Source organism: Psittacula echo, assembly GCF_963264785.1.
Source record: "Psittacula echo genome assembly, chromosome: 5".
Classification (NCBI taxonomy): Eukaryota; Metazoa; Chordata; class Aves; order Psittaciformes; family Psittacidae; genus Psittacula; species Psittacula echo.
Genome location: NC_137739.1, coordinates 66,935,218 through 66,957,745, shown reverse-complemented (window position 1 = coordinate 66,957,745; position 22,528 = coordinate 66,935,218). Strand labels below are relative to the sequence as shown.

At 40.0% G+C, this 22,528-nt stretch overlaps 1 protein-coding gene across 8 annotated transcripts in view; it reads left to right on the top strand.

Moving 5' to 3' along the window:
- CDC42BPB (CDC42 binding protein kinase beta) overlaps window positions 1-22,528 on the top strand; it is a 96,239-nt gene that overhangs the window by 21,722 nt on the left and 51,989 nt on the right. For all 8 annotated transcript variants that reach the window (XR_013956978.1, XM_080619019.1, XM_080619018.1 and 5 more), the window contains exons 2-3: window positions 5,507-5,598; window positions 20,025-20,108. Coding sequence is in view for 7 of the 8 variants with exons in the window: in XM_080619019.1 (XP_080475145.1) it covers window positions 5,507-5,598; window positions 20,025-20,108 (176 nt within the window). In the remaining variant the exon portion in view is untranslated. The remainder of the gene's footprint in view (window positions 1-5,506; window positions 5,599-20,024; window positions 20,109-22,528) is intronic.

Genomic DNA, 22,528 nt, shown 5'->3' with positions numbered 1-22,528 from the left:
GGATAGAGGGGACTCTTAACAGTGTGTGAAGTAGTGTCCCGTATCAAGAGGCTGTTCTGCAAGGGCTGGAAGCACTTTGCAAGACATAACCAGATTGTGCTTCTCAGGTTTTTAATGCAGTGGAGCTTGTGTCATTATAATGATAACCCAAGTCTTGCACCACTGAGTTTGTCTAATGGATGTTGATGAATGATGAAGAATCAGATCACTGAGCAAGAGGCAGACAGGGGAAGTGAAGTGTGTGTATGTATGTTATAAAACTGGGAGGGAAGGCATGGCAGAAGTCAAAGGCTCAGCAGAAAATGTGTCAGAGAATGCAGAATGTGTCACCTTTTGCTTGAACTTAGGTGAAGTAGAATTGGGATCTGTCTGCTTTACTAGGCTCAGTGGAATAACCCCTTGCCCTTCCCGCCATTATTACCTTCCCTTTTCTGCTGTAAGCTTCCTTTTTTCTCCTGTGTCGTGGTTTGGGTTGGAAGGGCCCTTCAAGATCATGTAGTTCAAACACCCCTGCCATGGGCAGGGACACCTTCCACTAGACCAGGTTGCTTAAAGCCCCCTTCAGCCTGGCCTTTCAGCACTTAAACACTGTTCTCTGCTGGGTTTGGTTTTTGTTTTGTTTTGTTTTGTTTTTTGTTTCGTTGGGGTTTTTTGTTGGTTTTGTTTGTTTGGGGGGTTTTTTTGTGGTTTTGTTTTTTTTTGTTTTTTTTGTTTTTTTGCGGGGGGCCAGGATTTGTTTTGTTTTTCATAAAACTTGTAGCAACTTGAACAACTTCAGTTAAATTTGGTAAAGGGGATATTTATGGTCTTCACTGTAATCGAAAGGTGCCAGGCAGGAGGAATGGATTTGGACTGCCAAACAGTCTGCTCACACATACCATATTTCCTTAGGAAACCAGACTGGAAAAAAGCATTCACAGGGCCTGACAGTAAAAGGAAACAGGCCAGCACAGGAAAAGGGAGGCAAGGTTGTGTAACTGGCAACATTAAGACTGGAGTCAACAAAGGTTAGAAGAATTAACAAAAATTGACATTTCCAAAATACATGGGAAATTTCACAATTAGGTAGCAAGAGGATTGTACTTCTCTAAACATAAGTGTGGGTTGTAACAGGTATTTATCACCGTAGTAAGCAGGTTGGGGCTACCTGGGTGTGAGTATCTCCCAAGACATGTATACAAGCACTAACTTGTTAAACCTGCCAGCCTACTGTTTTAGTAGCAGTATCACAGGAATGCTGTTTCTTTGAAAAGAGAGCACAAAGGGCAAACAAGTTACTTGATTTCTACAATGTAAGTTCAGAGAGTTGGTTGAGAGAAATGGTAAAACTTGCTGTTCTTTCATGTTCTTCTTCCAAAGAAAACATCTTAAATAAAATATTGGATCTGCCTGGTGGGAGTATGGCTCCACAGACAATTATCTGCGTCATTTTGTTGTTTCCCTGACATTAATATTTTGCAATTCACATAGTTTCCTACCACAAGGTTTTGTAAAGGGGATAAGTAGATAAAGGGAGAGTGGTGGCAGATGAATTTCTGTATGACCAGGCAGTTTGGACATAGCTTCTGGGTAGATCTACCTGAATGTTATCCTGGTGTTATATAATGACTTAAACCCCAAATCACTTATAAGATCACTTCAGAACTGCAAAACTCTCTGGTGCAGGGTCATTGAGTATATGAATAGGTTGTCCAGGGAGGCCATAGAGTTACCATCCTTGGAAGTTACTGAGATCTGAACAGAGAAAACCCTGAGTAACCTGGTCTGAAACCAATACTGACTGTAATTTGAACAGGAGATTATACTAGAGAACTACTGAGTTCCCTTTCAGCCTGAATTGTAACTCTGTGTATTATTTTCTTGCAGTTGTCACATTTATTTAAAACTTGAAGCTGCCAATGATACAAACCATCAGATATTCTTGGACATTTGGCAACTTTGACTCAGTGGTTTTTGTGACTGAATTTCTGGAAACTTGTACTGTTAAACAGCGCAGGCAGGAGTCCTCAAATTAGAGCCATTGGGTAACTCCACCACTGAAGCAGTAGTTATCATAAACCCAGTGGGGTTTGGGTTTTTTTCCACTGTATTGTAAAGGTGCTAAGTTTTGTGATTCCAGATAGTAAATTACGGACATATATTGAATGGTTCAATATCTGAGCAGAAAGTAGAAATCCAAGACATACCTCAACACTTCTTATTTTTAACCACAGTCTAGCTTGTGAAAAATTGTCCTATTATTTTTTGAGAGTGGTGTTGACAATACTATCCTTCCCTGACTTGCTGTCAGAAATTAGAGGACATTTGGCATATGCTTCTGACCTTGACAGTCTGGCATGCACCCATTCCCAGGGTAGCAGTGTAGAGTGTCTAGTCTGCTGTCTCAGGTAGTCTCTGCTGGCAGTTGATGCAGTTTTTGATCATTTTGAAACAGTCTTCAAATATCTTTTATCAGGTGGCATAATACAAATTGACTGCAGTGTAGCTGCACTAGCTAACAAACCTATTTACCTGTGACTGCACTTCAAATGATGTTTTCAAATTATTCAAGTAGATGTTTTTTCTGTACAAACAAAATATCCTAGTCCCATTTACCAAGGGAAGACAGGAGAATATGATCAGGATAGAATTTGTTTGCAGGTAGAGAATTATGACTTTCAAACAAACCATGGGTTTCAATGAAGAAATAAATGCTGGCATTTGATTTCCCATTATGAATATTGGCCAAAACATCGACTGTTCCTGTTTTGTATTATACTCTTGAGAGCATACATTGCTTGGCTTCTCTAAAACTAGTGGGTTTGTTGATTTGTTTTGGGTTTTTTTGTTTACTTTGTTCTGTTTTTTTCTTGTGTGTCCTTATGGAGAGCACCCTTCTTCCAAACAAGTGTGAGTATAGTAATGTAGAATCAGCCTGAGAGAAAAGGCAGTGATGCATGCAGATGTATTGCACATGGAACACCTATTCCAAATTCTCATTACAGCTTCACAGTCATGAATAAACAAAGTCTTGCAATTACTCTCAGCTAATGTTACCCTGACAACAGTATATATAACAAAATTCAATAATCACTGCCAACAAAACCCCCAATACAACTAATGCTTCTGTTTGCCAGGATGAAATACTTCATTAAGTATTAAATCAACTCCAAGTAGTAAGTCCTACTTTTAGTATTAGGATCAGAAGTTGTCAGTAAAGTGTAATTATTCATTCCAGTATATGGAGAGAAGTTGGCTTTGAGTTCCCTCTTTATAAAGTAGTGATATATAAAAGGAGAAGCTGGAGCTTTTTACCAGCTTTAGGGTATATCACTGTGCGTATATCAATCACTTGGCACCATTCTAGCAAGCACAGTGAACACAGCTCTCTGATACTTTATGTTGCAAGTTTCTGCTCACTCATTTTGGACAGTTCTGCATATGTTACTGATCTGGGTACTAGAGGGTCGAGGAACAGCAACCTCCTGGCGTGGGAGCAGGAAAGCAAATTGGAAATATTTTTTTATTTAACTTACTAAGAGGTAAAAATTGTTCAATCCAGTACTTAAAAGCAGTAGGTCACATCCTGGTGTAAAGAGGGTTCTACTCCAAGATGCCAGTAAAGTAAATATGAGTTTAAATGAACTACTGGTGTGTTGCCTCCTCTGAGCTCTGGTCTGCTGCATAACCTCTATTGTTATGTCTGTGATTATGAGATTCTGTGGATATTAGGTTTTATTTCCAAATTTTACTTCCTTTTAAGGAATCTTGGATGCCTTGACAAAGACTTGAAGGGTTTTTTTCCATTTCAGAGAAAGTCCTATCCAATTCAAAATTTTTCTGTACATTTGAATATTCATGTTTGATGCTGAGCCTGCCAAGAGAGAGATCACTGAACATGCAGTGTTTCTGAACACCTGCTAAACACTAAAAGCCAATATGAGTTAAGTGCACAATTAGCTTGTCAAAATGATAACTTCCTTTTAGGGAGGGAGTACTTTTTTTTTTTTTTTCTCCATTTACATCTATTAAACTAATTAATTTTAACATGTAGTACTTCAGTTGACCAATTGAAATGGAAAAACCAGGACCAACCTAGGACTCTGGCAGTTTTTGAAGTGAAATGGTAGCAGTCATTCAATGTTTCTGCCCAGCTGAAATGAGTAATCTAGTAGAAAATCCAGTAGTCTTGTTCTTAAATTTTGTACTTTAGATAGACAAGAAACATGCAGTGAAAGGGGTGTTACTTGTGGGGAAACCTTTTCAATGATACCTCTCAAGTTGTACGAAGAAGCAGTGTGCCTACTCTTCAGTACACCAATTTCTTCTTTTTGTTAGCTGTTATATGAATTTTGAAGTCTGTAATCTCCAGTTCAGACTTCCATATCTACTGTGTGTTTGTAAAATTGGTTTCTTTGTGTTAACATCTGAAATACATTGTCAAGGCAGTGACCCCTCTTGTAGGAAATCTATTTGGCTTAATGATAATGTAAGGTGGGTAAAATGGGAGTCTGGGTTAAATTACAAGTTGTAGTTCTGTGATGTTTTATTCAGTTGCAAATGGGGAAATGTGTGTTTTTAAAAACTTAATCTTTTTAGTTTAATAATGTTTGTGAAGAAGAGCGATCTTTTTTTTGTGCTAAGTTAGATGCATAAGCTGCCACTTTATAGGCACCACACTTGCTCCTGTGCAGTTTAGCTTGCACCACTGTTTTTTCTTGCTGATTTGGTCTTCATAATTAGAGTAATGAATTGTAATAAATGTTGTGTATAAATAGTAATTCTCATCCTGTGATATGATAGAAATAAAAAAAATATTCTGAAAGGGAGCTGGAGAGGAGAAGATTGAGATCTGTAGGTACAGTGGAATTTATCAACCACATAGTTTGAGAGATATCCTGAATCCAGTGGGACCACCGAAACGAAGTACATGTGAGTTAGTTAATTGCTGGATATCCATTAGGTTGCAGCCCTTCATTACTTACTGAGATCTAGTGATTGTTGCTTAACAGAAAAGATAGTTCAAAGTAAAAATCTTAAATTAGCCACAGATTTTGTAGAAAATGGTTTTGTTGCTATTGAGACAATTCTCTCTTGAAAGTGGGTTGTTAAAGCTTTAGAAGGTACTAGCTGAAATAATCAAAAGTGAAGCTTAAGAGGAGAATTATTCTAGTGGCTGAAGGATAGGACAGATTTTCTCTGTTTACCCATAATGAATCAACTCTCTCTCTTTCATATGGTCCTTCACTGAATCACAAAACCGTAAAGAAAGGGGGAGGGGGAGAGAAATCCTTCTGAAAGACTACTTTGCTCTCTATTTGCTGTCAGCAAGGCAGAACCAAATATAGGATTGAACTTAAAAAAAAAAATAATAGTGTAGGGTTTTTTTCTTTCCATAATTCTACTAGTACTTGAAAAACTGCTGTTGTACTGTGTACGCAATGAATGCTTTTGACCTCTAGTTTATGCATTATTTTGGCTTAAATGATTTCTCTTTAATAATTGATTTTTTTTTTTTCTTAAACAGCAAGACCATTTACAAAATTGGTAAAGGAAATGCAACTCCATCGAGATGACTTTGAAATTATCAAAGTGATTGGAAGAGGTGCATTTGGTGAGGTAAGAGATTCTTACTCTCAGTTATAGTAATGTAACTGTAATTGTTTGTGCAAATGATTTCTTGCTACAGTTAACCTCTTCTTATCCTAAAGACAAAAGATTCACACAGATGTGTCAGAATACTTCTAAATGTGGGATGTAGCTAGGTACTAGTGAAAGACCCCCTTGAAGAAGGGTATTAGTGCCCAGATCTGCCGTCTCTGTGACTGGATTATTCTTACTTCAGTGTAGCAAAAACAAGTGTCTCTTCAATGTCTGTATGGCCCGGGTGGTCCCACCTAGCAGCTGCACAGCTGAATTTGGGATCTCTTCTCCCACTTGCCATATGTACTCTTCTGTGCTGCTGTAATTTAACACAGAACTGGGCTGCTTCTATGGTAGTAAAGCAGAGGCTGCTCCACCCATCTGCCTGTCTTTGTAGCAATCTGGTAATGCAGAAAGACGCATTTGGCTGCCTCTAAGGCTGTTCCCTGTCATCTTTGAAGATCAAAGGCTGCTGGATCTGGTTTTTGGGCAGCAAGTTGAATCATGCTGGGATGATAGGAATGCCTTGTGTTTTGACAACTCGCCAGTTGCAGGACCCTGGACTGAAGCTTTAGTTCTTAATACGCTTGATGTAAGTCTCTTCAGACACAGAAGTCTGATAGGGCTTACCACTGGCAAAGACAGTCATGAGCATGTCCTCTCCACTAGGCATAGGATACCTGAGACTTCTGGAGAACCTTAAAGACAACCCTTTCAGCATTTAAGTGCATGTAACTAAAGCCACAGATGTTAGCAAAAGAGGTTATTAACCAGAGAATTTCTAGAAGTAAAGAACACCCCTTAGATTTCTTTCAGGGAGCTTCTTTTAAGTAATGCCACACTAAAGCCATATGTAGTGACAGCCATTAGCAGCTCACTTCAGCCTATTAGCACTTGATTACAACTTCTGCTGCCAGTCACTACGGCTAGGTAGGCTTCCTTATCTTCGTCTGGTGGTGTCTGCAGAAAGAGCAGGACGTGTGTAGTGCAGGGCTTTCCTTCCAAGCATGGTGTGCCCTGGACATTTCAAGATATTTCACATAGGGTTTGATTGTGAAACAGAGGTATAGATAGAAAAATGCCAGGACACTGCTCAAACTAGGTTCGGAAAGCAATGACATTTCTATGTACATAAGCACTTGATAGTGGGTGAAGTAACAGCTTCATATCTGCATAATTCTAAGCTGTTTCAGAAACTGCTTTTGAGGAAAGCAGACACCTATGACAGAAATTAGTGCTTCAAGAACATCTCTTCATCTGAACCATCATCTAATGATGTGGTGCATAGTGAGCATAGCTGCTGAAGGAACTTGAGCATTTTAGGTAAAATGTCCAGATAAATACTAACATCTTGACATGTAAGACACAACTTTGCTATCTAGTGGTTGTTGAACTTGGTGAGTTTGGAACTTCCCCCTTCCCCACTCCACACAACTCTCACTCCCCCCCCTCAAAAAAAAAAAAAAAGTGTTATCTTAGGGTAGGGGAAATACTGCATGAAAATCAGCTAAAACCAAACACTTCAGTGGTTTTTTTTTTAGCTGGTGTGTATTATTTGAATATGGCTTTTAGAGAGAAAAATTACTGCAAAGAGTTTGGCAGGAAAAAGCAAAAATGGGAAAAAATTAGTTAAGTCTTAAGGAATGGCTGAAAGCTACGAATTAAGTCCAGAAAAGAGGTCTGAGCAGGGAGGTTTATGAGTAGATAAAAGGCCTAGAGAACCAAGACAGTAGTAGGTAACAGTCTACCTCTTCGTTAGGGTTTTGATTCAAAGCAGTAGCACATCTTTTAAGACAGTGCCCCCACTTAACTGCAGAATGATTTTGCTATGCATGAGCTCGATTTCCTTTGGAAGAATCTGCATTCCAGGTGTGCACCAAATGTGCTCCTGGCCCCAAGGAATACATAAGGATCAGTCACTGGGTTTGAATCTCCTAACAGCTTCAGAACATTTAGGTTAGGTCCAGGAGACCAGGCTAGGTGCAGTCTGAAGCAACAATCCTGAACACCACACAGTGTAGTTGGGAAGGCTCAACACAGGTTACTTTCATCTGATGTTCTGGTCTTGCTGTGCCAAATTACTTGCTGTAGTGGCTGTGACCACTGATATCTAAAGAATGCTAGGTTAGTGTTTTGGCAGTGTGTCTTTTGGTGGGATTAGAAGGGGTTTCTGGATTTTTTCAGAACTAGGCTCGTGAATGCTACAGCTGTCAAAAATGGGAACCCTTTATAGTGACTTTCAGATGGAGTCAGTGTTGGGAATGCCTTCACACAGTATAACTTTAAGGAAGGGTCATTTTCCAAAGTACTTGCTCTGTTCTTTTCCAGTAGATGTTCTCCACTTAAGGAATTGACCAACTGGAAATCTCAGTACAACAGCAGATGGAGTATTTTTAAGAACTTTAAGAGGTTTCAGTTTATATGTGCTAGGGGGGAAAGGTATGACCTTTCTTGGCTTTGGATCAAGAGTCTTAAGGTGTATAAAAAATACAAATTCTGGGTGGAAACTCATATTAATAGTGTCTGGAGTGCCTGAATCAACAATGTGTTTCGTATTCTTCCATTTGGAAAAGCATGGAACTTAACTAAAGCAATTCATATATCACATCCACCCCAGTGGAAATGAAATTTCATGGAAGTGGAATGAGAAAGTGTCTTAATTTCATCCTTCTGTTAGAGCTGTGAGTGCTCACAAAGTCAGTGGTGTTAGTTTTCTGTCAATATCATGTTATCTTGTTCATATTTCAATTTAAAATGTTAGTTTATAATTGGAGCAGCTTGAAACTTTTTTATCAGTTTAAATTATGCATCATTGATTTTTAAGTTCATTATATTTTAATCCCACTTGCCAGAGAATATTTAATATTTTTTGCTTATGAATGAATCCTTTGACCCTTCTGTATACTACATTGCTACAGCTGCCAAATATTCTAAGCATTATAAAATAGCAAGTATATAAAGGTTGACATTGCATAATAAGAAACTAAAATCTAGTTTCTTGAGAGACTTGTGGCATCTGACTTATATAAAGCAACACTTTAGAAAACTGAATGGGAAAGCTGTAAGTAATTCTTCCATATGATGTTCATACATACATAGGAACTATGTTACAAATTAGTTGATGGAATTAGAGTAGTTATAAGGTTATTCATTAGCTCTTGTTAAAAACAAACAAAAAATCCAACAATAGAAAAAAATGACCCAAACACAAATATCTGATAGAAATAAACTTCAAAAATAGCTATAGAATATTTGTTAGAATGCATAAATAAATTAATCAGAACTTAATTAAACCTATTCCTATTAGAATTAAGTAGTTTAAATTAAATGCTGAACAACTAAACAAGCAAGTCTTCAAAAAAGATGGAAACTTCATTCCATTCTCAGTTTAGCTACTTTGGACTTTTTGGAGAGTGCCAGAGGCTTTAGTCTTACCAAAGAACTTTTGCGTAAGTTGTATGTTTGATGGCAGACAGCTTAAACGAACTAAAGGTATGATATTAGTTTGTATCACTGGTTAATTTTTGCCGCATGACATGCAAGCCAAAGAAACAATGATCTTTGACCAGAGAGAAATTGAAAGCACACGTGGGCTTATGTCCATGAACACAACTGCAAATCAGTGTCTAATTTAAGGCTGATTGATATAATCACCAGCACATATCTGTACTGGCATGTCAGTGCCTTTTTCTTTCTTTCTCCTTTTCAAACCGGCAGAACTCAGCCTGGTTCTTCACACTTTTTTTCAGCAGTAAGAGAAGAAAGCCCAACTGGTTATTCAAAACTACCTGAGTGAAAGTTCTTACACCGCAGGAGGTATGAGAAAGCAAGAGAAGAAATGTTTCTTAAAGTTCTCATAATTATGCTAAGACAGAAATAACCTAGCTGAGAACCTAGAGATTTCTTATTGTAGCCACCTGCCAAAACACACAGGTCTCCCTTTTCTCATAAACTAAGCCAGCCACTTTGCATGCAGGATAAACTGAATGTCTGAATATCCTTTACGGCAATGTTTAAGGCTCTGACTTCTGGAGTCACTGCCTTGAGAACATAATTTATTTTTTTCAGAAGTTTCATAGTTATGAAGTTCAAAATTTGAAATGTTATTTGAGTGCATGACAGAATAGCGTGTAACCTGAAGTGTTAGCTGTAAGAAGGATAAACTACTTTGTGGCTCTTCCCCCTCTCCTAGGGTACCCAGCTGGGTGGAACATTTTAATGAGTGCCCCAGTGTTACTTTCAGGTTTTTTTGTTTGTGGTTTTGTTTGTTTGTTTGTTTGTTTTACAGGTCATATAGGCAGATAGCTCGTGTGCAGAGGAGCAATCTCCATGAGGAATAAAGTTACTAATGATTTAAAAGCACCCTGAAATAAAATCAGAACTAAATGGTTTTCTGATCTTCATTCTGGTTTCTGTTAATAAAATTAATGTAGAAGTCTCTTTGTAGACAAGAATGAGTATGTTGTATAGGGTGAACTAGTGAAAATACATATTCTTTAGGACAAGATTTAAACAATATGACCACAGACTGGAAAATTCCAGCTTTTAAACCTTTAAAAAAACATGCCAAACCAAAAATTCCAAACTACCTCTGGCTTGAAGTTTGCATGTGCCCAGCTACTTCTTCTCTCTAGAAATATTGTGGACCATTATTTGAAATGAAGTAATGTCCTGAGAGCCTGTGCTTAGTGAGATGTGCTTACCTGAGAAACTTATGCCAGCCTAAGAAGTGCCTTCTGTGTGCTTGGTTTTTGCTTCTGCTTGCCAAGGGAACTGGAAGTACTAGTGCTGCAGTATAGTGAGAGAGATAGGAGAAGGATCTTGTGTATGAGAACTGTCTGGCTCTAACTACTTGCACTTCCTCCTTTGCAAGCTTCATCTGACCCTGTAGCAATGTAAGTCTTTAAGATCATTCTTCTTTTGTGTAAAGGACCAATTAGGCATGCTGCTGTAGATTAATGTATTTCAGTGAAGAGCAGTTGTTGAAAGAACTGTGTCAAAATGTGCCTAGGTTGAGAACTTGGATTGTATAATGTGGCTGACACCTCCTGGAAATTTGGCAGCATGGGACTGAAACAATTGTTTTCCTTCCCTTGTTTGTTAGCAAGAATCTCTTGAATGAGCAATGCTTACTGTGGTTGCAGCAGAAGGGTGGAACCGCTTGTTCTTGCTTAGCACAAAAATAACTAAAACTCTTAATGTGCCCCACCTAAGCATTACTGCTCTGAATGGATTAGAAATACCTTTTAATATAAATGCTGTTGTGTACAGAGTTAATGTGTGTAGTATTTAGTAATAGTACATGCCACCTCGACTCGGGAGCTTAGTCAGAGTCTCACTTGTAATCAAAATACTTAAAAATGTGTTTCCAGAGGAAAATAAATAATGGTTGGGAGAACAAGACTGATCTTCTTGTTTCTGATATATTATGTGGTTCCTAATGAGAGAGATTATCCAGGACATAAAGGGGAGGCCAAGGTATTCAGTGGCTTTTTTTGCGTTGGTCTTCACCAACGAGAGCTCCAGCCACACCGACCAAGTCACAGAAGGCAAAGGCAGGGACTGGGAGAATGAAGAACCATATGCTGTAGAAGATGAGGTTCAAGACCATCTAAGGAACCTGAAGGTGCACAAGTCCATGGAACCTGATGAGATGCACCCCTGAGCCCTGAGGGAGCTGGTGGATGAAGTGGCTACACCACTGTCCGTTATAATTAAGAAGTGGTGGCAGTCCAGTGAAGTTCCCACTGACTGGAAAGTGGGAAACATAATCCCCATTTTTTTAAAAGGTTAAAAAGGAAGATCCAGAGAACTACGGGCTGGTCAGTCTCACCTCAGTGCCTGGCAAGATCTTGGAGCGGTTCCTCTTGGAAACTGTGCTAAGGCATGTGAAAAATGAGGAGGTGATTGAGTGACAGCCAACATGGCTTCACTAAGGGCAAGCTGTACCTGACAAATTTGATGGCCTTTTACAATGGGGATGTGGCAGTGGTGGATAGGGGAAGAGTGACTGATGTCATCAGTCTGAACTTCTGCAAAGCATTTGACACTGTTCCACGTGACATCCTTGTCAATAAACTGGAGAGACATGGATTTGAGGGACTGACCACTGGGTGGCAAAAGAATTGGCTGGGTGGTCACACTCAAAGAGTTGCAGTCAAAGGACACCAGAGACGAGTAGTGTTATTCAGGGTTCAGTAATGGGTCCACTGCTATTTAATATCTTTGTTGGTGACATGGACATGGGATTGAGTGCACTCTTAGCAAGTTTGCTGATGACACCAAGCTATGTGGTGCAGTCGACATGCTGGAGGAAAGGGATGCCATCCAGAAGGACCTTGATACACTTGAGAGGTGGGCCAGTGCCAACCTTACGAAGTTCAACAGACCAGGTGCAAGGGCCTGCACCATCTGGAGTACTGCATTCAGCTCTGAGGTCCCCAACATAAGAAGAATGTGGACCTGTTGAAGCAAGTCCAGAGGAGGCCACAAAAATGATCAAAGGCTGGAGCACCTCTCCTATGAAGACAGGCTGAGAGAGTTGGAGTTGTTCATCCTGGGGAAGAGAAGGCTCTGGGGAGTCCTTCTAGCAGCCTTCCAGTACCTAACGGGGACTTTGAACTGGAAGATGGTAGTTTTAGATTAGATGTTAAGAAGAAGCTTTTTCCTGTGAGGGTGGTGAAGCACTTACAGGGAAGCTGGATGCCACATCCCTGGAAGTGTTTAGGCCAGGTTGGACAAGGTTTTGAGCAGCCTGGTCTAGAGGGAGGTGTCCCTGCCTGTGGCAGGAGGGTTGGAACTACGTGATCTTGAAGGGCCCTTCTAACACAAACCATTCTATGATTCTATAATATACTGGCTAAGGGTGCAGTGAGGCTCAAAAGTGAATATGCAAAATCTAAGCTTCCTGTGGACAGGTGTGCTTGGCAGTAAGACACAGAGCTGTTTGTGTGTTTTCCAACTGGTAATCACAGCTGTAGAATACTGAGTTTAATGTTTTTATGTTCTTCCAGAAATTAACCTGGGGCATAGTGAGCCTACAGACTGCAATTAAGGCTGTCTCACTATTCAGAAGCTTTGGTGATTAGTATTAAGTACTCAGCAGGGACTGTGACTTCCTACGTTGTAGATTAACAGAATTCATTGCACACAACCTATGACGCTCCTCATCCAGCTATTCAATGAGTCAAAGTATTCCGAATATGAAGCAGAAGAAATATTTAATTATCTTTGCTTTTCTACAGTATGCTTTTCCCCACCCCCCCAAAAAAAAAAAAAAAACATAAAAAATTAAAGCAACTATTTTCTGCTGTGGAAATGGATGAAGAAAGAAGCAGCTTTGTTTTGAAAAATGCTTCAAAAGAGCTGGTTGCTATCTTGGTTCTCCCCAGCTCCGTGTGTGTGTGGCAGCGCCGAGTTACTATGGTGACAGGCAGGTTGCAAGGAGCTGGAGAGACATGGTTAATTGTAGTGCTGCTGTGAAGCCAGCCATTTGTCTCTGCAGCGACCCACCCCCCCCCCCCCGACTGCTGAGGAAGAGCTTAGGTGTTATTCAGGGCCTTTATTCTTCTTTTGCAGAACCTTTCTTGGCTGACACTTGTGATTTCCTATTTGCAAATCATGAAGATCCATGCTGTGTGCTCAAAAAATAGATTTTGCTTAGGAAATGTGTACCATGGTATATGAACCCTAGCAAAAGACACTGATTGCTCATTTTAAGTGTAGAACAGACACAGGAAAACTGAGAGCACTGTCCAGACCAGTTTTTCCTCAAAGATGCAGGATTAAAATAGTTAACTAATGAGAAGCATATCAGAGACTTTTCGTATCCAAGACTGTTAGGAGAGCAGTTCTTGAAGTGCTTTTTCAGTAGCTAGTATCCAAGGTATCAATAGCATGACAGAGAAATAGTAAAAGTGGCATAAACAAGACTTAACTGAGGGAATGACTGTTATATTCAATTATGAATCTGGTAATAAGACATTACGGATAAATTGTTTACATTTGAAATGACATTTTGTCTCTTCTCCCAGTTGAAAGGCTTGTCTAATACCTCTGCTCAAATGTCTAAAGCCTTTCCAAGTTCCTGCCAAAGGTTAATTCATGGTAATTTTACACTATTTTATCTGTGTAATTTTATTGTCCATTAGGCTAAGCAGATCTTGTTATCTTTTGTCATCCTTATAACTGATGCTCTTCTTTCAAATTTTATTTGTAGGTAGCAATCATATCCACTTTTTTCTTTTGAACAAGTAAAGCTTTTCCTTTTCCTATGGTAGCTTGAGAGGCTCTTTAGTTCCTTGATCATCTCAATCGTCTGCCTTCACATCTGCTCCAAATAGAGTATTTCTCTGAGGTGTGGCTCTGTGTGCAGTTTCCAGTGAGTCTGTATTTCTACAAAGCACTAATGTTTGCCCATCTCTAATGGTGTGTATGTGCCTATGAATTCTAGAGTCACGTTTGTCTTTTTAAAAACCATGTGAGCATGGTTGCCAAGAAATCTTTGTATTAACTATCTTAATTGTTTTCTATATATCCAAGCTTGCATTTACATGATTTCTACACTTTTACACGCCATACTTATCACTGCTTACTAATGCTGATTGTGTCACTCAAAGGGCAGAGTACGGTGGTGGGAAGTTCTGTCATATTTGTAGAGGCTGATTTCGTGCCTGATTCCCACCATGTAGGTTTCATCAGGGCGTGAGGAAACATGGAACATTGATTAGGATGGCTTTGCACACTGCAGCCCTAAATGTCAGTATCATGTGGCTTTTGAAGATCAAAATGCAACTAAACACTTCTATAAACCAGTTCAAGAAGTAAAGTACTAGCTTTTGCCAAAGTCCAAAAATTATATTTTAGCTCTATTGGTTCTTTTTTATTGCACTACAAATGAAACAGCTTGAGGCAAAAAGTACAGAGAAAAAATGGATGGCAGGAATAACACAAATCTGATAGGGTGTTGTGGCTTGTTGTGACTGTAGTTACCACAGCTGGCTCTCACTTGTGCTTTAGCCCCAGTTATCATACTTTTTTTGACATAAATATGTTTAAAGTTGGTTGAAGTGCAGGCACGAGCATTCATCTGGCTTTCTGAGGTCCGTGAGAAAACTGTACTTGACCTTTATTGCAGTGTCCCTGTTGTAGTGAATCTGGAGTTACAGTGACAGTAATCAAATCAGCTGTAACAGTTTAGACCTATTAAGGGCAGGCAGGCAGGGGGATGTAGTGGTGAGGAAACTCCTGCATCTGGAATTTTTCCTTGTCAGTGTTTTAAGATTTGATAAAACAGAAGCACCTACATCTCTCTCTACCACACTGCTCTGTGATGGTTTAGTATTCAGAACTCCTGATTCTCCATTCCAGCGTAGCATAATGAGGTACAAGTTGGATAAGTTAAAATTCTTAATTTCATAGAATCATAGAATAGTTAGGGTTGGAAAGGACCTTGAGATCATCTAGTTCCAACCCCCCTGCCATGGGCAGGGACACCCCACACTAAACCATATCACCCAAGGCCTCATCCAACCTGGCCTTGAACACCGCCAAGGATGGAGCATTCACAACCTCCCTGGGCAACCCATTCCAGTGCCTCACCACCCTCTCAGTAAAGAATTTCTTCCTTAGATCCAATCTAAACTTCCCCTGTTTAAGTTTGAACCCGTTACCCCTTGTCCTGTCACTACAGTCCCTGATGAATAGTCCCTCTCCAGCATCCTTGTAGGCCCCCTTCAGATACTGGAAGGCTGCTCTGAGGTCTCCACGCAGCCTTCTCTTCTCCAGGCTGAACAGCCCCAACTTTCTCAGCCTGTCTCCATACGGGAGGTGCTCCAGTCCCCTGATCATCCTTGTGGCCCTCCTCTGGACTTGTTCCAACAGTTCCGACACAGGTATCAGAGATAGTTATTCTGGGTCAAAGGTATGTGGATTAGTTAGCCCACATCCCATCCCTTTGGCCAGGTAGAGAGGTGCAGGAAGAGAATCCAAGGACAGACCAGAGCTGAACCCTGCCAGGCTTCCAGCAGTGGAGGGTTCAGGGGCTCGCTAACCACAGTGGTCAGTAGTTACTGAGGCTTCTGCTGTGTGTGTTACTCAAGTAATTAAGCATTTACTTACATACTGTCTGAATACTTCGCTGTCCACAGCAGCCTGTGGCTGAGTACCAGAACTGTTGTGTGGCAGTAATACTTAGAATTATAGAATCATAGAATAGTTAGGGTTGGAAAGGACCTTGAGATCATCTAGTTCCAACCCCCCTGTCATGGGCAGGGACACCTCACACTGAACCATGCCACCCAAGGCCTCATCCAACCTGGCCTTGAACACCGCCAAGGATGGAGCATTCACAACCTCCCTGGGCAACCCATTCCAGTGCCTCACCACCCTAACAGTAAAGAATTTCTTCCTTAGATCCAATCTAAACTTCCCCTGTTTAAGTTTTAACCCGTTACCCCTTGTCCTATCACTACAGTCCCTGATGAATAGTTCATCCCCAGCATCCTTGTAGGCTCCCTTCAGATACTGGAAGGCTGCTATGAGGTCTCCACGCAGCCTTCTCTTCTCCAGGCTGAACAGCCCCAACTTTCTCAGCCTGTCTTCATACGGGAGGTGCTCCAGTCCCCTGATCATCCTTGTGGCCCTCCTCTGGACTTGTTCCAACAGTTCCATGTCCTTTTTATGTTGAGGACACCAGAACTGCACACAATACTCCAAGTGAGGTCTCGCGAGAGCAGAGTTAGAGGGGCAGGATCACCTCCTTCGACCTGCTGGTCACGCTCCTTTTGATGCAGCCCAGGATACGGTTGGCTTTCTGGGCTGCGAGCGCACACTGAAGCCGGCCCATGTTTTTTCGGCACACAGAGCCACTTCCTTAATTAAAATTTTATTTGGTGCTTTTTGATTTCTGTGTTATGAAAAACAGCAAATAATTGTTCTATATTCATCTTCAAGACATTTATGGTTTTGTGTGCCTGTCATAGCTGTTATCTTGTCCAGGCCTGGAATATTTTAGGCTATTAAACCTTTTCCAGAAGCCTCTGCTTGTGCCTTTTTTTTTTTTTCTTTCTTTTTTTCTTCCTTTTTTCTTTTCATTATCCTTAACATACTTCTTTTTTTTTCTTTTGACTTCTATTACAGTGTAGGTTATAATAAGCATGGAAATGAAGAATGAACTAATCAAAATTAAATCCTGGTCTTTTACAGCCTGTGCATAATGTAAGCACTTGTTTGGCCAGTTGGCTTTTAAACTTCGAAGATAGAAGTAATGCTTTTGTTCTTAAAGTAATTATTTGCAGCAGTGTTCAAATCCGTATCCTTTAGAATGCCTCTGAACACCGAGTATTTTTTTTTATGTTAGTAGATGTGGTGGATTGGTATGTAGTATAGAAGCCATCATATTTACAACCTGACATCTTGCATAGTTAGCACAACTGCAGTATAAGAGATTTCTGTTTGATCTCACAAAGCAGTCACAGTGGTTATTATAGTTGAATTTGAGCTATGCCAGAGAAAGGGGAATTAACACAGAAGTAAGAAAAAACAACAATACTGCTGCATGTTGGAAGCAACCAAAGCATTATGTGACAATTGTAAACTTAGAAATGCTGCCACCTGATGAAGCAAGTAAAACAAAGCTAGCTTGAGGACACACTGAAGTGTTTTATGGAACTACAGCTATAGGGTTTCTTGCAATATTGCAACAGTGTTCTTGCTTATATTACTACTGAGTTTATCAAGGCATAACTTAGTTTGTGCTTTCATGCTTTGCTTCAGACATCACTGAGGTTTGGGTTTTGTGAGGCAACTTCTGCACCTTTCAAGTTTCTTTTCAGAGATAAAATTCTTGGTCAATTCTCTATTTTGCTGCATGGTTGTATGAATTTTTCTGCTGACACAAGAAGCTGTCCCACTGTCACCCTTACAACTAAAGCAGCAGTATGTTCACTGGTGCCATATAACCACTTAATGTGAAAATATGAGTCAACTTTCCTTTTATTAATTCTACTTTCTCTTCTACAGAAGGCAATTATCTTCCCCTGAAGGTTTAAATTAAGTTGGTCTAAGCAGGCCCTCTCAGTTAAATAGCACTAGTATAGATAGCAACTGGGGAATTGCTAAATAGGTCCTACAGATTTGCCTTACTTTTTAGTTTTTTCTTTTTCCAGGCCTGTTCTCATTTTCTACTTCATTCTGAAGTTTGCTCGGCTCCTCAGCTGTGCATGTCCTCGATGCCAGGCTGACATCGTTCCTCAGCAGTGGAGCATGCCTCAAACTTCATCCATCCTGCAGTGCTTTCAGGCAGTGATGGCCTTAGATAAAGTGCAGTAGATGAGTATCTGAGTTCTGACTTGTGTGCTGTATTTGTATTTAAACAGTAGAGCAGTTCTAGTGTTGTGTTGTAATAAACTTGAATAATGCTACTTCAGGGCTCGTAGAGCTATACTTGCAAATTGCTTCTGCCCCAGAGCTTTTGTTTGCCTGCAGCAGGTAATTGCACTCAGTTCTGGACTGTCCCTTCTGTGGAGATGGGGATGTTTTCTGAGTTGTCATGTTCTGTGTGGAACAGAGTTTAAAATGTATAGTGGGTAGTGTCAGCATCTTGCAGTTCTGCAAAGCTCTTAAAGTACAGTTTGACTTACAGTGTGCTTTCAGCTGTATGAGAGGAATGATTCAATTAAGTGTATGGAGAGAGGTTGTTACAATGGCTTTTAGCTGCAAGGCCATGGTAAGGCTAGGAGCAAGGCTATATGTTTTGGACCATTACTAAAGATCAGTGTTAAACAGTTTCAAGTGCCAAAGAACCTCATGTGTTTGGTTGAGACCTTCTCGTCTTACTTATCCTACCCCCACAGCACGAACAGTGTCTGCAGGAGGTGTTTGTAGGCCAGGAGACACTGGAATGTAATGTATCAGTGGATATTCTACATCACTTAGAAAGCTTCTTTTTAGTGTTGTGTCTTTTCTAGCTGTGTTCAAGGCCAGATTCACGTCTTTCCTGTGACAGGTACCTGCTTTTTCTTTTCTTAAGGAAGGTTTCTGTTACATGACTGCGTGCAGGTGTATGCTAGTTGTCACTCACCTGTTTATGTGACCTGCTGAGTGGAGCTTCATGCACTGAGTGGTGGAGGCTTAGGTATGCATCTGCTGAGAGGTGTTTGTCTAAATATGAATGTCCCATTCTTGTGTTACTGGAGGAGCAGTTTCCCCCTTATCTGGAATTTCTTTACTGGTAAGGTGCAGAGAGATCTTACATTTACCTTTTTCCTCCGCAAGACTTCTGACTTTGTATACTGTTGCTCTGCTTGATTCTACACTATTCCAGCCTTGGTTTATAGTCAACATCTTACAGCTGCTGTAGCTCCTGAATCCCTTATAGATAAAGAGATTTTAAGCAACAGAAGAGGCAAGCTGATGTCATTCTGTTAGTTTTCCTGCTGCTATTCAGAGCTCTGTTGGAAGCAATGCAAGCTGATTGGTCTTCTGCTTCTGAAATAGAGACTGTCTGAGAAGCAGCTGAAATACTCAAGCAGACCATGTATAGTCCTGTGAAACTGTTGCTCTCTTAGTCATGATGCCTGCTTTTCTTTTCCCAACTGGAAAAATTCTGTGGAAATGATGGCTTTACTACAAGAAGAATTAATTTTGGTCTTGGAAAATTCAAGTCCTAGTCAAAATAAAGTCTTTGCATTCCTAAGCCTTGAAGTTTTTTTATTATTCTATTTTTTTCTTCCACTGTACAGCTCTGTGCACAACTACTGTTCATAACAGACCTGTCTAAGCAAGTCTAATACACAGGATGCATAGTAATATGCTTCAAGCAAAATGAGGAATAAGTAAATGGATACTGTTTTTACTTCTTTTTAAATAACTGCATACAGTACATAAAAGCATGTTCATTTACAAATATCTTTCAAGTTTCTGAAACCTGAAATGTGACAACAAATTAGTCAAATGTAGTGTATTTCTCCTGACAGCAGCCTCTCTTGTTTTCTTAGGCTGCCCTTTTAAATGTTGCCTCATTGGCTGAAGGCATGGCATACAAGCATCGCTTGTTCTTGGCAAACAATGCAGCTTTACTGCGCATCTTCATATGAAAAGCTTCATGCTCCTTCTATATCATCGCCCTGTACTTGATCATGAAGCACTTGACCACACATAGTGTGCTGTACATCAAGCACATGCTGATAATGTAGGAGGAATACAGAAGGAGCAAAGACTCAAGCTGTAGTTTATGTGTGTGTTGATTGCTGATGACTCCTTAGTAACTTACTAATTTGTGAGCATTAAGCTGTTTGAAAACTGGATTTCTCTGACTGTGCTTTTGTGTGAATATTAAGCTGTTTAAATATTGCATTTCTCCAACCATGCTTTTGTTAAATAAAGATACCTTATTATTTCAGGTTGCAGTTGTTAAAATGAAGTGTACAGAGCGCATTTATGCAATGAAAATTCTGAATAAATGGGAGATGCTTAAAAGGGCAGAGGTAAGTAATATGGTTCTTTAAAGCAGAGAATTTTTTAAGTGGCATTAGGAAAATTACATTGAAGCTCTTCAAGATTAGGAAGAATTATTTTGTGAGCATAGGAGCTGGATTCTTTTTTCTTTTTTTCCTTCGTCTTTTTTTTTTTTTCGTTAAGCTGTCTTAATGCAATCAAGTCTGACAGTCCCTTCCAGGCATCTGTTGTTCTCAGCACTACTGCGTATTCATTTACCAGACAGTCTGCCCTAGTTCTTAACCTGAGTTTATTGGCTAGATTTTTGTTTACAGTAAAGACAAGTTAAAGGCTACATGAAAACCGAGATTGGTGCTCCTATGACATTTACAGATGTATACAAAAACATTATGAAAGGTCTTCTTGATCCTGCATTCAGAAAACATACATTAAGGAGCTTTGGATCCTACAGTTTGTAACAGGATTTATATAACTAATGAAACTATAAGTAAATATTTTGGAATCACAGCTTCAGGCGGTAAAACAAAATGTGTTAAGAAGGTAAATCTGTTTAAGGAGGGTATTTTTAATAAAAGGAGTTGTACATTGTCACAACAAATTACGTAAATGTGAACGGGTACTTAACAGATTAGGAAAGGACCTACTAAGAATATGCCATGGGAAGTGGTATATTCCTAGGATACCTACTCTTGCATGAGGAAAACCTCATGGCAAGTGTAATATTACAGTCAGCAGGTAAATGAGCAATAGATTTGAGGGGAGAATGTGTGTAATGCATCAATACTTGCAACAGTTCTGTTAAGGGCAAAGGCTAGCTGCTTGCTGAGGGCTGAGCATGCTGACCTTTCCCTGTCCCATTCTTCTGTCCCCTTCTGATACCACCTCCCCCCCAGCCTATCCTTCCTAGTCCCTCCCTTCCTTTTAGTGAGTCATTGCCAGCTAGCTCTTTTCCTGAATAAATCTCCTCCCTCTTGTTAAGCCTCTCTCCACCACAGCCTTTGCCTGATTTAGTCACACTTTGTCCATCTGACCATCCTCTGCTTTACAATGGCAGCCACTGCCACTTGGTGTTTCTTTGAGCTGTCAGGAGAATTCACACTCTTGGCTGTGCTGCATCAGCAGTTCTGCATTAAGCCTTCACCTGTATGGGAGAAATTCGGTGCCCTTTCTACACATATTTCAGTTGGGTTAATTAATTGGTCAGTATGGAATTGTTTTAAACCCAAATGCTTGTAGGACTTCTCAAACTCTAATGAAATACAGCTATTGCTGGCTTACTTCAGTCCTTTTTAAAGTGATTTAATTAAATGGCCTATCTAAATACCTGAAACTTTTACATGTAGAGATGTTCTGAGAAGACAGCTGCCTACACATTGTCTTCAAAGTGTACAGCTGACTCCTCTCACCCTGTCAGGCAGGCACAACAGGTAGAAGAGGGTAATCCACCAAGAAAAATGTGAAGTGAGCAACAGTTTTCCCAAGTAACAGTCCAGCTAAGTTCTCTTTCCGATGATTTTTTTTTTTTCCCCAACTGCAGAGGATAATAAACTGTCTTCTCTGCTGTGCCCCATTGTCTTTTCCTGTTCAGTTAGCTGGCTTGATTTGGCTTTTCTGGATAAGCAAAACTTTATAACCTGCATATCAAGTTCATAAAACATCTGGGCATTAAAATTTCCCAAATGCAGTGAAACTTGTTAGTTTTTAAAATGAAGCCTGCAAGAATAGAGTAGCCTCTTAAGCAGGCAGTTCCACTGAAAAGCAGACTTTATCTGTTTTCATATCCACTCTATAAGTGGTCTAAGAAGCACATTGTTATACTGGCTTGTTTGTTTTGTATGACTCATTAAATGTAGCAAAAGGTTACCTAAATACTGCTTATTTGTGTACTAGCTGCAAGAAAAAAACCATATGGTCAGAAACCACTAAAATACAGTAAAGATTAGTGAGTGTCAACTGACATCCATAAATGGGTTGCAAGTAAATAGGCATGCCATTTATGTTGATAAGGTGGACCATTTGTATTCGTTGTTCTGACAGCAGAATACATAGTCATTAGTGTATTACTGTCGACAGTTGCAAATAAGTCCTGACTGGCTGATGAGGTAACCTGTCATACTTTTTCAAGGCACGTCTCAAGGCCTTTTAAGCTAGAGTAAGGAGAGGAGAGTTTTATACTTTGAATTCATGATTCAAAGTGTTCAGCATCATTACTGGTTTTGAAGTGTTCATAACATTCCCTCGCTATTTGAGGTAGCACAGTGAACTGGATCAAGGAACTGATGTCTTCAAAAATAAACAAACTAGTTTTCTGTGTTGGCAGCCTCTTTGCATCGTGGTGCCAGAACTGAGAAGTGCTGTGCTCTGGTGCTACAGACAGAGGATAGGATTACTTAGAGCTGCTGTTGCTGCCAAACTTTTGTAGAGTGATACTTTGGCCTTGCATTCATAA